The sequence below is a fragment of the Ambystoma mexicanum genome, chromosome 9 (assembly GCF_040938575.1).
Source record: "Ambystoma mexicanum isolate Mex_15411 chromosome 9, UKY_AmexF1_1, whole genome shotgun sequence".
In the NCBI taxonomy this organism is placed as follows: domain Eukaryota; kingdom Metazoa; phylum Chordata; class Amphibia; order Caudata; family Ambystomatidae; genus Ambystoma; species Ambystoma mexicanum.
The window spans coordinates 667,865,748-667,880,167 of NC_090931.1; the positions used below are offsets into that span (position 1 = coordinate 667,865,748).

The following is a 14,420-nucleotide window of genomic DNA, read 5'->3' on the forward strand; positions in this document are numbered from 1 at the left end:
GGGTCGAAGTCTTTGCTGATTTCCTGCTGCTTTTAGAAGATGAAGTGGGATCGCTGGCCTTTTTCAGCTCTTTCGAGGGACCAGGAGGGGCCACCTTCGTAAACATGGCCATCATTTTTTGATGGAACTTTTACCATTCGGCTGCCGGGGTGGTTTACTGGGAAAACGTACCAGACGCTTGTTGGGTGTGGAGTCAGAAGATGAGGAACAAAGGTGTGGTTTCCTTTACTTCTTTCTTCAAGAGCAAGGCAAAGTGCGATGGGAATCGCTCATTGATCTAGACCACTCGAAATGTTTGGAGTGTTTCTTGGGCCTTTCTGGAGACTTGACTCTGGTAGAGCTCCTACCTTCGGATGATTTTCTCTTCAAAAGGAATAGGAGAAGAGGACTTAGAAACCGACCAACCTAGGGTGAGATTCGACCATCTCCCTTTTAAGGCCTTAGTAGTCATTGGCTGTATGGCCGCGCTCAATGACTTTGTGCTCCTTGCTGAGGCACCAGAGACATATTCTGTGCAGATCTGCTTCGAGTCACAGTCCGCACATCTCTTGTAGCCTGTCTTCGATGTAGACATTAATCCAAATTCAAAAGGAGTTACAGTAAAATCTCTGAGGCGAGTCAAAACGTTCCGAGAGCGTGCTGTGCATGTGGAAAACGGAATTGAGGAAATGGGCTCAGTGTCCGATATTTACATTAACATCAACGTCACATCCGGATGTGGGAATGGTAACCGACTCGATGCAGCACAGTGCCCTTTGCTGTCGAAATAATTTCCAAGACTGCAAAGCGCCAAATGGATATATCAAAGATAAGGAATTTATTGGAGGACACAATCCTTTAGAAATAGGAAATACTAGGATTATTGAGCTGCCATTCGGGTGGGCAATACCAGAATTATAGAGCTGCCATTCAGGTGAGCAATACCAGGATTACAGGGCTGCCATTCAGATGAGCAGCACCTGGATTGTAGAGGTGTCATTCAGGGGAACAGTACCAGGATTATAGGACTGCCTTTCAGATGAACAATACCAGGATTATAGGGCTGCTATACAGATGAGCAGGAACTCGATTGTAGAGCTGCCATTCGGGTGAAAAATACCAGTATTATGCAGCTGCCATTCAGGTGAGCAATACCGGGATTCTAAAGTTGCCATTCAGGTGAGCATTGGCAGGATTTTAGAGCTGCCATTCAGGTGAGAAATACTGGGGATATAGGGCTGCCATTTTGGAGAGAAGGGCCTGGATTATAGACAGCTGCAATTCAATAGAGGGGAGCAATAGTAGAATTCTAGAGCTGCCATTCAGATGAGCAGTGCCAGGATTATGGAGCTGCCATTAAGGTGAACAATACCAGGATTCTAGAGCTGCCATTCAGGTAAGCAATACATACCAGGATTATGGAGCTGCCATTCAGGTGAGCAATGCCGGGATTCTAGAACTGCCATTCGGGTAATCAATAGCAGGATTCTAGAGCTGCCATTCGGGTAAGCAATAGCAGGAGTATGGAGCTGCCACTCAGGTGAGCAATAATACTGGGTTATAGGGCTGCCATTTGGGAGAGCAGGGCCTGGATTATAGGGCTGGCATTCAGGTGAGCAATACCAGGATTAGAGTTGAGGGGAAATTTGGCACTAGTTTAGCAGTTACCGATCTCTAGGAACCATTGGCATTCACCACTCCTGTGTAAACTGCATGTCTGAGCTGCAGTTTACACTTAGTTCCTAAAGTACTTGAGCAGTTTACTGAACACGCGCTCTTTACCTGCGGGCTCTACTGGGTTGAAGTGTCCAGTTAAATCAGACGTTCTCAGCTAAACTGGTGCAATAACTGGTGCTTTTTAAGGACTGTGGGCCCTAGACATCAATGGTAGAGCATTCAGAAGTTACAATATTGCTCAACGTTTTTCTCGGCCCCCCTCATCTGAACCCCAGATCGCAAAGGTTATAGTAGACTAAACTTCATGAATGCACTACTCTAGACAGTAGGAGAAATATTGGTGCTTACCTTCTCTCCTGCGAGTCCATTGGTCAGTGCTTCCCCGCCATCACAGCCCGCTGCTCTCCTCTAGCCGCGCACCCCAGACTGCCGCTCCTGGAGAAAAAAAACGAGAGGTTTTAAATGCACAGCTTCGTGATGGTGTTAAATATCGCGATTGCGATTTTGACTGGAAACGTCAACTGCGTATGCCGGATAGCAAACCAAACGGTATCATTTCTAAACTGCCATAAAGGAGAGCCACCCATGTCCCCTCTTCTCTTTTACCATCACAGCACATATTATTATGGTGTCGAGGCCCTTCCGTTTGAATCAACATTGTCAAACAAGTGGAGCCACAAAACAACAAATACTGCAGACAGTTCACATTCGTAGGCCAATCGCCTAGAAGAGGCGCGAGGCGTCCCACACCTCGTTTGTTACAAGTGTCTTGGGGGCAGCCGGGGTCCCGGACCTCGCTCTACATCCCACGCAGGATACGACGCTTAGAGGCGGGATGACGCTGCTTTATAAATCACCTCACGCGCGCTGCACTCGACCCCCGCTTCACGCGCGTTCCCCCCAATAGTAAAGCCAAGCAGCGGCTGAGCGGTAGACGCACGCACGCACGCAGCCAGGGAGTGGGAAGCCCGGCCTGGGTATTCAAACTATTCTCGCATCGAAATGGCGAACAATGACCGCCTCTGGCAGCCCGTGCCCAAAATAGCATTGAGCGCACCCACCCCAGTGCACCAGCTCACTGCTGCGCGCCAGAGTGAGGGGCTACCGCTGCACACATCTGCTCTCCTCGGATGCAGTGCTGCAGGCGGATAAGAAGAACGCACAGGGCTGTCTGACAGCAAAGACACCAGACTGCGTGACACGGGGCTGTCTGGCTGCAGATGCACCAGGCTCCAACGGCAGGCAGAATATATGCGGGGCCCACTGCAAAACCATGAGGTTTAGAAAATCCGCCTGCACGCGTTAACAAACAAATCATTGTTCTAGATACGTTTAGGATTTTCCAATGCAAAAAGGGCAGTGGAAACATTGTTCCTTTTTCGGGGGGCACACGCAGTTTCAGTTGGTGCAGCTTTGAATTCCAGGAACACATTAATATTGATACGAAAGGGGAACAATCAATCCAGTGCAATATATGTCAATGACTCCCCTGGGAGCAGGCAGCAGTAAAGTGCATTGATTAGAACAGAATAGGTTTCCTAATGCGCATTTTGCAATGAGTGATGTGTCTGGTTTTTATCATGGTTGCACAACATGAGCCCACACCTTGAACTTTAATCTCCAACTTCAGACTGAAAGAGCTTGAAACCGGGCAAAACAGGTCTGTGGTTATTGAATGCCTTTTGGCGAGGTCTGCCTTTGGCAAAGCAAATTCACATTTAAAGTAACAAAGTCATGGTTTGTGAACACTGATGCCACCTAAGAAAATATTCATGTACTATCAGCCTCATCTTTGCACTTCATTCTCTGTCAACATTCTAAATAAAGCAATGGACGAAGGGAATGTGGCTGCAGATCGCCATGGGGGTCAGGTTTCTTTCCCTCTGCACATCAGAACAAAGAAGGGCAGCCAAGAAACAGAAACCCTAAAGGTCTACTTAAAAAGCTGGCAGCAATGGGCTTCCTGGCCACAAATCCACCAGCCCACACCCAGCTGCCAGACTGCAGATACAGCAGACAGCACTGGGCTGCCTAGCTGCAAATACATCTGACTGCACCGTGCTGGCAACTACATTCAAACGTACTGGGATGCCTAGCTCCAAATATCTCAGAACACCCCCATTACTTATCAGAAATCTCCATTACTCTAACTCCTACTGTTCCTTGACACAGTACTTACTTTTGATGAAGCCATCTAGCGCACATGAACCTATGCCAAATTTAAACATGTATCTACATACAAGTCCACATTCCAACCTGCGACCGACTAGACTGGCATACAAACACACTTGCCCGCAACATTGACCTCCTACACACCGCACACAATGTGTTACTTGACAAGAGTGTATTAACTGGTCAATGGCTTGTGCACATTTTGAGGCCCAGGAGTAAACAAGATAGCAGCTGTACCCATCGTATCATACACTGATCTAACACTTGCTTACGTTTGCTAGAGCCACCACTGCCGTGCGGCCAGAGGAAGGAAAACACAGATATCAGCGAATGACAGAAGAAGCCAGAGGAATCCCCCCCAATGTTGGGTCCATTCTGAATTTGTTGACATGCATCGCCATAACTTGTGTCCTGCAGGAATTTCACTATCACATGGAGGGTGCACCGTCTGTACAGCGGAGGGGGCAGTGAAGTAGAGGCAAATAGGGTCTGCGGTGGATGCTGTGTTTCTGATAGACCTTGGAAGGGCTGAGAGGACCAGGGAGCAGGCACTACAATTTCATATATTGTATATTGTTTGTGTAATCAGAGGCAAGCATGCAAAATTAAACACTGCCTCAGTGCCCACGGATCACTAGTTCTAATATTCGCAGCATGCTTCCAAGAAGCAAGGGCATTTGGAGAGAGAAAATGGTGTGCATTAATGGCAAAAGAAGCTAACAAAAAAGGAAACCGTTTAATTGTACTAACACTGTAAACGGACTCTTTCTTTAAAACGTTCAATGTTCATTTCTCTTGATCACCTTATGCATCTGTTATCAATAACCATGCTGTCAATGTTTGCACTTTACAATCTGGGGGCTGCTCATAGGGCTAACCTACCCAGTCGGTGGCAACCACAATCAACAGATGTTCATATCGGCACAAAAGTAATGGGTACTTCCAACCTGCACCCATCAATACCAAAGGGTTCGGCATCTGCCTTCCTGCTGTATGACTAACACACCATGCCCTCCTCTTTAACAGAGCCATGCACAGCGAGGCCTACATTATTGGCAGAAGGGTGCAATATAAAAGACCACTTTGCATTACTCACAGTACTCAAAAGCATTTTTCGAAAACGAGCAATACATTTGTCTTACTGGGCCAAGCACATTATCAAAACGTAGACCAACGTCATACATTATTTTCTAACACAAGGTTATAATTTTCAAATGTATCATTTGGTATTCACTTGTGTGAAATCCCCTATGAGAAAGAGAAAGGGCATCAATGAGGGTTCCCGGTTACTATGCATAAAATCAGAGTGCATTTTGGGAACATAGGAAATATCAGCGATTTTCACATTTGACAAATGTGTCTGTGCTAAAAATGTATGTTTGAATGACCAAGTACATTGTGCACACTGGGTTTGTGCTAATTTAACTTTTCACCACACTCAGCCAAACATGAAGCTTTTGCAACCATGAACCATTCATTCTGATTCAGACAGCATGATGATCTGGATTAAAGGATACCATCTGTGCGACATATGTTACTCTATTGGGGGACAGGAGGCCCAATGGAGCCAGAATTTTAGAAAAAGGGCTGAGAGGGAAAGTAGATCTGGGCATGTCCATTCCCCGAGACGGACATAAGTCAGGCCCCAAAATCTGCACTTATCACCAGTCATTGGCCAGTAAGAAATGGTGATCTGTGTGCATATGGAGAACATAGATGGAGTGTGACTTTAATGTCTGGCCAGTCGTTTTTAACCATACATGTGTTTTTATTATTTTTTCCAAAACCCGTCCACCCTCCACCTGGAGGCAGAAAGGGGGTCATCCACTCAGAACCCCCTCGATGTAAGTGTCCTGGCATCCCAGCACAAGTCCTGCCAACAACAGGAGGGAGTGGTGGGTGCAAGTGCGTTGATAAGGAAGAGTAGGACTATGATCAATGAAGATAACCGGTAAGTAATCAAGGCAATACCTCCATAGCTCTTTTTCTTAGCCCACTACTTCTTTTTGAGGAGTGCTAAGGATCAGACTTGTACCGTGCATCTTCATAAATAAGTACCATGCACTCTGATGTTGATGACACCAGTGATTGTATATATGTACCAACATGAGCAAAAAGGTTAATGGCCTGGACACCTTTCCCAAAAGAGCTAGAGGAGCAATTGTTTACATTTATTTTATTTTTTATTTTATTACATTTGTTATACGGCCAGGCCCGGGGGTATCACGGCGTAGTTACAGACAAAGGGAGAATGCAATCTTAGAAAGAACACAGAGGTACACAGGAATAGCAATCAATAATATACAATAATATACAAAGCAGTCAGGTATGTACAGTTAATTGGAGGGGATTAGTGCTCTGGTTCAGTTAGAACTTATTGAAGAGCCAAGTCTTCAAGAAGCTTTTGAATTTAGGGAAGGAGGTTTCATTCATAATGTGGGTAGGTAGCGCATTCCAATGTCTGGGGGCCAGTGTTTTGAAGCTACTACCCCCTTCTTTCTCTCTTTTGTATCTGGGGGTTTCAAGGTATGCGTTTTTGTTGGACCTGAGGAGTCTGGTCTGGGGCCTCATCATGACTGTGTTGTTGAGGTATTTGGGTGCTTTGTTAGCCCTGCATTTGTGGGTGATGCTCAGGGTTTTAAATAGAATTCTGGCTTGGATGGGGAGCCAGTGGTGGTCTCTTCTGGTGTTAGAGATATGTTCGGATTTTCTGATGCCTAAAGCTGCTCTGAGGGCTTTGTTCTGCATGAGTTGAAGTTTGGCTATGTTGGCTTTGGAAGTGCCAAGGAATAGGATATTACAATAGTCTAGCTTAGACAGTATGAGTGCTCTGGCTAGAGTAACGCAGTTGTTGGCCGAGAGGAATTTACGACTGAGGGAGATGAGTTTGGAGGTGTAGGAAGTGGACGAGGCTAATGTGTTTACTTGTTTAGACATAGATAGTGTTGCATCTAAGTAGACGCCGAGGGTCTTGACTTGTTTAAGAATAGGGATTATGGCTCCATCGATGGTGAATGATTTGAAAGCGGGCTCAAGGGTGTTGATTTTGCTGGAGGAGCCTAGTATGAGGAGCTCGGTTTTGTCGTCGTTGAGACAAAGGCTGTTATTAGCCATCCAGTTTTGGATGAGTGAGTAGATTTGGTTAACCAGGAGGGAGTCTTGTCCACGATTGCCTGAGAGAGGAATGAGGATTTGGGTGTCATCGGCGATGTTAGTATAAATGACACCCAACACTGCAAATAATAGCTTAGTGTAGGCATTATACAGAGTGGGGGATAGGCAGGAGCCTTGCGGCACACCTGCAGGGACAGGCACTGGGTCTGCTGATTCTTTGCCGATGGAAACTCTGGAAATCCCATCAGCCAAGAATGATTTGATCCAGTTGGTAGCGTTCCGAGCTAGGTTGAAATTGTTTGCTAGAGTGTTGCAGAGTTTATCGTGGTCAACCAGATCAAAGGCCGCTGAGAGGTCCAGGAGCATCAGTCGACAGAGTTTACCTGCTTCTCTAGTGGCAGCCATTTGGATCTTCAGATCAAGGAGGGCTGTCTCTGTGCTATGGTTGGGACGGAATCCTGACTAGCGGTCTCCTAGTAATTGATGTTGTTCCAAATGGTTCTGAATTTGGCAGTAGGATATTTTGTCTATTATTTTTAGGAGAAATGGGACCGTTGTAATAGGTCGGTAATTGGTGGGTATTGTTGGGTCCAGGGATGTTTTTTTTTTAGAAGTGGTGTCACCCAAGCTTTTTTGATACTGGTGGGGACTGTGTTTGTGAGGAAAGAGGCATTGATGAATTCGGTGAGGATGGGTGTAAGGGTGGGGGCACATAGTTTCACTAGGTGGGAGGAGAATTGGTCTTCTTTACAGTTGGAAGCTTTGAGTTTCATTATGGTGTCAAATACTTCTTTGTTAGACACTGGTGTGAATTGAAATGGGGGGCCATTAGTGTCATTTGATGTGGTCACTGATATGGTGGGTGGAGTTTTGTCAGCTAGGAGCGTTTTTTTACTATCGATTTTATTTTGCAGTAGGAGGATTTTAGATGAGAGTGTGTTTTGTATAGTGGTGCACTAGTCTTTGCTAGCGTTAGAAGGTGCTGAGGTTTGACAAAGGTTTTCGAGCTCTCTGAGGATGGTAAACAGTTCTTTGCTGTCTGAAGACGCATTAGTAATGCGGAGGTTGAAGGCATTGGCTTTTTGGGTGATTATTGCCGATTTATACATTTTGTTGGCTTCAGCGAAGGCTAATGCCGATTCTGGGGTATTGTTTTTCTTATGGAGGTGTTCAAGTGATCTTTTTGTGCGTCTTAAGGCTACAACTTCCTCATTAAACCAAAAACAGGAACGTTTGTCAGGTCTACAGGTTTTAGTGGTGATGGGAGCAAGTAGTTCAATAGTTTGGGTAAGGCATTGTTGGTATTGTTCTGCTAGATAGGAGGGGTTGTTGGTGCCTAGAACCGTATGGGCAAGGGCAGCACTCTGGGCTGGAGTACGTTTGTCGGGAGAGAGCTTTTTGATATTTCTAGTCTTGAATGTTTCTGGTTTTTTAGGGGTGATGTGCTCTGTACTGGCATTGTCTATAGTGAAGTTAATTACATAATGATCTGACCAATTGACTGGGAGGATGAAGTCAATGGTGACTAGAGAGTTAAGAGTGAGAAGCCAGTCTAAGGTTCTTCCTTTTGAGTGGGTGGGTTTATCTATCAGTTGTACGAAGTTCATTTCTGACATGGCTGTATAGAATGTAGATGCTTCTGAGTCCAGGGGGTCATTGTATCCTAGGTTAAAGTCACCAAGGACTATGCATTTAGTTTTAGGCTTGATGAGGGGTGTTAGGAGTAGTGGGATGTCCAAGTCGGGGTGTGTATTTTTATTGGCTGATCTGTACACCACTAGTAAGTTAGTAGTGGTTTTGGGGTTGGAAGTATACTTAACTAGTAGGTGTTCATAGCCTTGTGCCTGTTCTATTGGGCAAACTCTGATTTCCAGAGTGGTTTTGGCTATTATGGCAACTCCACCTCCTTGGGTATTTGTCCTGTCTGTTCTAAGGATGCTGAATCCTGGGGGAATGGCAAGGGCTAGAAATGGTCCTGCTGCTGGGTGAAGCCAGGTTTCAGTGACCACCAGCATATCAAGGTGTTGGTCCTGGATGAGGTCATGGATATCTATAGCATGGGCACCAAGTGAACGGGCATTGATGAGTGCACTTTTGAGGGTGGAGGTGGGGGCAGGGGGTGGTGTGTTACCTGAAATGGGGGAAAATTCAGTGGTTTTGTTATTGGTTTGGTGTTTGAGTGGTGCATTGTGGAGGCTTTTTTGTTGGAAGTTAAAGGGCGTGGTGTTTAGTTTGGTCGGTGTATTGGGTGTGGTGGTGAGTGAGGTAGCTAGTAAGGACATTTTAGTTCTAGACATGAGTCTATTGAGTCTTTAAGCCAATAGTGTCCAATAGAGCCTGGCAGCGAGGCCAAGAAGCAGCCGGGCGGGTCCACCACTGGATTCTGCTAAGGAAGCAGCCATATCGCTAGTGGATCGATCCTCGATTCTGGCGGAACAGGATAAGCCAGAGAAACTACTGAGGGAGACAGCAGAGGCAGTCTTCCCTTTGCCTGAAGTACGAAAGGCAATGAAGAGACTGACAATGTGAAAGAAGAAGAAGAGAGTGCCTATCCAATTCTTCTGGGAAAGAATACTGGGAGCACAAGATTTTGCGCCAGGGTAAAGTTTGCTACGGCCTGAGGGAGGGTTTCTTCTGTTGTGGTGCAACCAGACCAATTGCTTTCTTATTTGCCAGAGCCCAATGTGGCCGTAGCCAGGCCCAAAACTTTGTTGTGAACGGTTGTGCATCAAACTGCAGGCCATAACCAGCCTTCATAATCTTTAGTGCCCACGGGTTCCAGATATATTTCGCCCAGACGGGCTAGAAGTGGCAGATCCTTCCTCCCACAGGACATACTGCCATCCTGGCCTAGTCGGGAGTGCGGTTTGGTTTCTCAGACGTCCTGACTTTAGGGAGCGTGGCCAGAGGGTACAATTAGCGGCCGTAAACTGCAGCGGCTCTAGCGGCCTCAGGGGTCCCCTCAGGAGCCCTCAGAGTTATGGGGGTAAAACAGCTGCTAATCTGCACTGATGGGGTGCATAGGACATACTCTAGAAGCAGTAAGTATCAGTGAACCCACCGGATTAACTTTCCATCATCATCATCAATACACTTTATTCAATAGGAGTCTTTTAGCAGTAAATAGTAAACCCGTCAAATCATCATGCAGCGTATAAAATATATATATATCAGACTATTGACTTTTGGAACCTAATGGAACCGGCATCAAGTGCTGGGGAGGGTTGGATCATTGGCGCCAGCATGAAAAATGGCAGGTGCCAGTGACAGGCAGGGACGAGTTGCCCAGTAATGCCGATCCCTGAGAGGCTCCTTTAGGGCTCTGATGAATGATTCAATCTTGGGATGAGTGGTGGTCCTCTATGGAGGAGTGCAAAGCAGATCTTGTAGTGCTTTGTTCTTAGGGATAAAGTGAGCGTTCATGTGGCAGTCCAGGAAAGGTTGATACATTCTGTGGCTGGGTGAAACGTGGGGAGAGAAACTTAATATGCTGTAGACAAGACAAGTAACCGTGCTGTCGGCTCCCTCTCCCAGCGCGTTGACTGGCCCGATTGGAAGGTTGACCTGTGGAGACAATTGTCTAATGTGCCAGGTTGGAGAAGCCGGATCTGATAAGAAGAGCCTGTGGGGTCAGAGAATGATACACTAAACCACGATACATTGAATTCAGGAGGACCATCAGATAAGGGCATCAGGAAGCAAATGAACAGTCGGGTCTCCAGGGCAATCTCTCAACAAACAGGGCCGAAGCAGAACTTAGGACTAACTTTGATCACTAGCAATCTCTTGTGGGAGTGGACTTAGTGAGGAGTTCCCATAGTGACCTGGCAGTTCAGTCTTTCCTCTGTGGTCCATGGCCTTTGTCTTTAGAAGGTGCCATTAAGTCACTGAAAGTGTATCAAAGGCAGGTAACATAAAGGAGTTGCTCAAGGTGCAGGATTCAGCCAAAAGACAAGTCACAGTGGCAGAAGTGCACATGAAGTCCTGAAGTGCCTGGAACCTTTAAGAGTCAGACCGAGATGAGAGCAGGCCCATCGAGATTTCGTTGAAGAACTCAGGACATTTCCACGTCAAGGGACAAAGTTACGCGCCCAACAGCTGATCTCAAAACAAAAGTCTAATCATTGGAAGTGGTGCACTGCGAGTTTGCTCATGAAAACTCTGAACCGACCAACGGTGCAAGTCAATTAGAGATGCAACCTCAGGCACGTGTGGACAAACATGAGGACACCGAAAACAGATCTCGAAGGATCATCATTCATTCAGTTCAAAGAGTGCCAGCTGGGATCTCATATGTAGGTAATTTTGACATTGATTTCGGTGTGTTACAAGAGATGAGTTTGCAGAGAAGGGAAGTGGGACACCTAAATAGCCTCTGTATTGACACAAAGATTTGTAGTGGCAACTCTAGTCCTAAAAGGGTCTCATTCCCAGCTGATACCATACAGAGGGATGCAAAGAGAAGGTTCCTTATGATCAAGAGAAGGTCAGAAAGTAGGAACCTCACCCTCATCCTAGTGTATATTTCAAATGACAGGCAGAGAAGGTTCTTCCAAATATTTGGTCCGACGCCAGCTCAATTTATGGATGGGGACAAATGAAAGGGAGGAGACTGGAACACGGTCCTAGACACATCAGGTATCTCTTCTCTGGGGAATGTTAAACACCTACAGGTTCTTGTGCAATTGCCGAGAGCTTTTGGCTTGAAAGATGTCTGGAGGAGTAATCACTTGGGGAGGGGGGGAGGGACTACAAAATAACACACATGTATTCCAGGATCAAATCAGATGCTTTGCTGAAGAAACGTTGTGCCCCCACCCCTACCCCCATAGAATATGCCCAATATCGGTAACAGATCGTGCCAAATTCAAACTAATGACCTTGCACCTGGATGTAAAAATGAGTAGAAGTTATAAGAGTTTCTTTTTGGACCAGGTGATAGCGGATACAGTGTCACACTACTTACAGCAATACTGTGATACTGAGGAGTTGGGCCTCGTGGTTGTGGGCAACGTTAGCAAGTCAGTGAAACATGGGGTTCTGTTACAGTAGGGCAGAGTTTATTATATACTACAGCAGAGGATTCTGGTCAATCTGGAGGGAGTTTTAAATAAATGTGAGCAGGCTCATAAGTAATGGTGATGGTTCTGTGTGATTCTGTTATATCACAGCTCCCTGAATCCCCCACCCATCGAAGCCCGCTCATTGTCTCCTTCCTCACTGTTCGTACCTGCCAGTTCCCTTTATTTCTGTCTCCCACCAGTTCCCTACTCTCCTCACTAACGGGGGATTCACCCTCCATATACCCCCCATTCATCTGCCCCACATGTCTACTGAATGGGGGCCTGCGCCCTCTATGGCCGCCGCCCTGAGACCCAGACCGCCTGATGCCCTGTGAACCCACTCCTCCTACCCACCCGATTTGGCCCCACTCCACATGCCTGCTAAACCCGCCCCTAGCCACATGATCGCCTTATCTCCAAGTTATTGTTGTTCTACTCTCCCCTTCCTGGCTTCATTCAGCGAACACTGGCTATAAAAAGAAGGCAGCACTTTCACTGACCCCTGTGTTCGCTGTACAGGGCAGTCAGTGGGCTGGGGATTCGATGGCCTGTATTTGGCAAAGACTTTGGCAAATATGCATAGATTCATGGTGATCTCTCAGAAATATACAAAGTGTTAAACAAGCTTAAAGTAAATTAGAATTGTTTCCGTCAGACTGCACAGTTGGTACTGTAATGAATCCTACAAAGGCCTCACAAAGACCCTACCTAACACCTCCTGCCAGGTGGCCAGGGAAAGGCAGACGCTTCCTGATCCTGACCCTGGGGGTGGCATTAGCCGGGAGGATCGCCTGGGAGGAGAAAGGCCCCACAGGAACAGGACCACTCCGTTGGGTGAGACGCAGTATTGGTCTTCCTCCAAGAAGAAAGTATCAGGGATACCGGAATATGTGATAGCCTGTTGTTAGAGAGAGAGCTTTTAATTTCACAAGCGGACTGTCTCAATGTGAATGAAGTCCGCAATAACCAGTTATGCACTGAAAGGAAAAAAAGTCCCTTTAAAGTCACAGACCCTCAGATATGAAAGCTCCTATGAACCCCAGGAGAGTATTAAAGAAGCGTCCTTAAATATTACCAACTTATACGTGGAAAATCATAATTCCCCTATAAAACCAAACTGTACCTTAAATCCATATAATACTCCTTTAGGGAATGTAAATAAGGAAATAAATAAACTTGGTATTGATGTTTCCATGAGAAAAACTGATTTCATCATTGTGGACTCAAAGTCCCACAAATCCCAAAGTACTCGGACGAAGATGAGGGCTGCAGAGGTACAGGACTGAGGGTTGCAGCCCATTAGTGTTAATGACCCACACCCGAGAGAGACTGAAGCATTAAAAAGCCCCCCTCAAGTGCAGGCCATGAAGAGTAGCAGCAGGAGGTGGAGTAGTTGTGATTTCTCCATGTTGCAGCTTAAGCAGAATCTGGAGGAGAGCGGAGAGGCCGGGGCCACTGTTGTATGTCGAGCAGTTGCCGGTACTGAGAGGATCTCTTCACCTGGAGACCTTGAATGCAGAGGTTGCGCAGCAGGAAGCGTCGGATTTAGAAGCGTTACCCCTGGAGACCAGAAGTGCAGACGTCATGCGGTGGGAAGCGCATACTGTGAAAGGTTTCCCCAAGGTAAGGAGGGGTCCAGTGTCAGGTGAGCAACGGGGAGCCTCTGGAGCAGAGAACGCTCCTTTTTCCGAGTGGCGCGGGCCACAGGGGACCAAAGGAAGAAGGTTGCTGGGCCGCGCAAAGCAGCAGAAGCTGAAGACCTGGAGGCAGCGGAGAAAGCGTACACCATACACGGTGAGTTCACTGTGGTACTGTGACCCCAGAGCGCTCCGTGAATGCCCACTGGCCAAGCCAGGTTGCCCTAAGTATGGATCTCATATAAAGATAGAAAAGGGGCAAAACAAATTTTCTTTTAAATCCTGAATTGATGTAAAGCTGAATAATAATACAGTTGCAAACCAAGCTGATAACAGGAGAAAGTGACAGAATAAGAATTTAACAAACAGACCGGAAAGGTGTGATTGCATTTATATGGGTCAGAATAAATGGCAGCAACAAAAGAGTGCAATACTACAAGACACCAATACAAACAACTATTGCCAAAGCCAAAGAGAATCATACCAAGGCAAGTTAAAAAGAACCAATATTACCAAAGCCAAAAGGGGAAAAATTAGAATACAATTGGTTATGAAACAAACATAGTGTTCATGTATAAAAGAGGTCATAAGAGAAACTGGCTTAAACCCACATTGCCAAAGCCAAAGAAGTGTAAATGGGAGAGAACCACTATCAGCATTTGGTTACTGCGGAAGTGGGGAAACAAGAATGGCAGGAGGGCCGCCCTTGTGATAGAAGATATTCTGGAGGAGTGGAGCATAACCTGCATTGTGTGTGGCAACCCCAAGAGTGTAAAAC

At 46.4% G+C, this 14,420-nt stretch overlaps 1 protein-coding gene across 7 annotated transcripts in view; it reads right to left on the bottom strand.

Annotated features, from left to right (window-relative positions):
• The window catches only part of ALS2 (alsin Rho guanine nucleotide exchange factor ALS2), a 1,241,906-nt gene that overhangs the window by 1,139,857 nt on the left and 87,629 nt on the right, over positions 1–14,420 (bottom strand). For 4 of the 7 annotated variants that reach the window (XM_069615500.1, XM_069615498.1, XM_069615499.1 and 1 more), the window contains exon 2: positions 2,005–2,091. In XM_069615500.1, coding sequence (XP_069471601.1) covers positions 2,005–2,024 — 20 coding nt within the window. In that variant the 5' untranslated portion in view covers positions 2,025–2,091. Of the gene's footprint in view, positions 1–2,004; positions 2,092–2,406; positions 2,429–2,513; positions 2,616–2,717; positions 2,781–14,420 lie in introns of those variants that run through there. The other 3 variants (XM_069615503.1, XM_069615501.1, XM_069615502.1) reach the window with 3 other exon arrangements.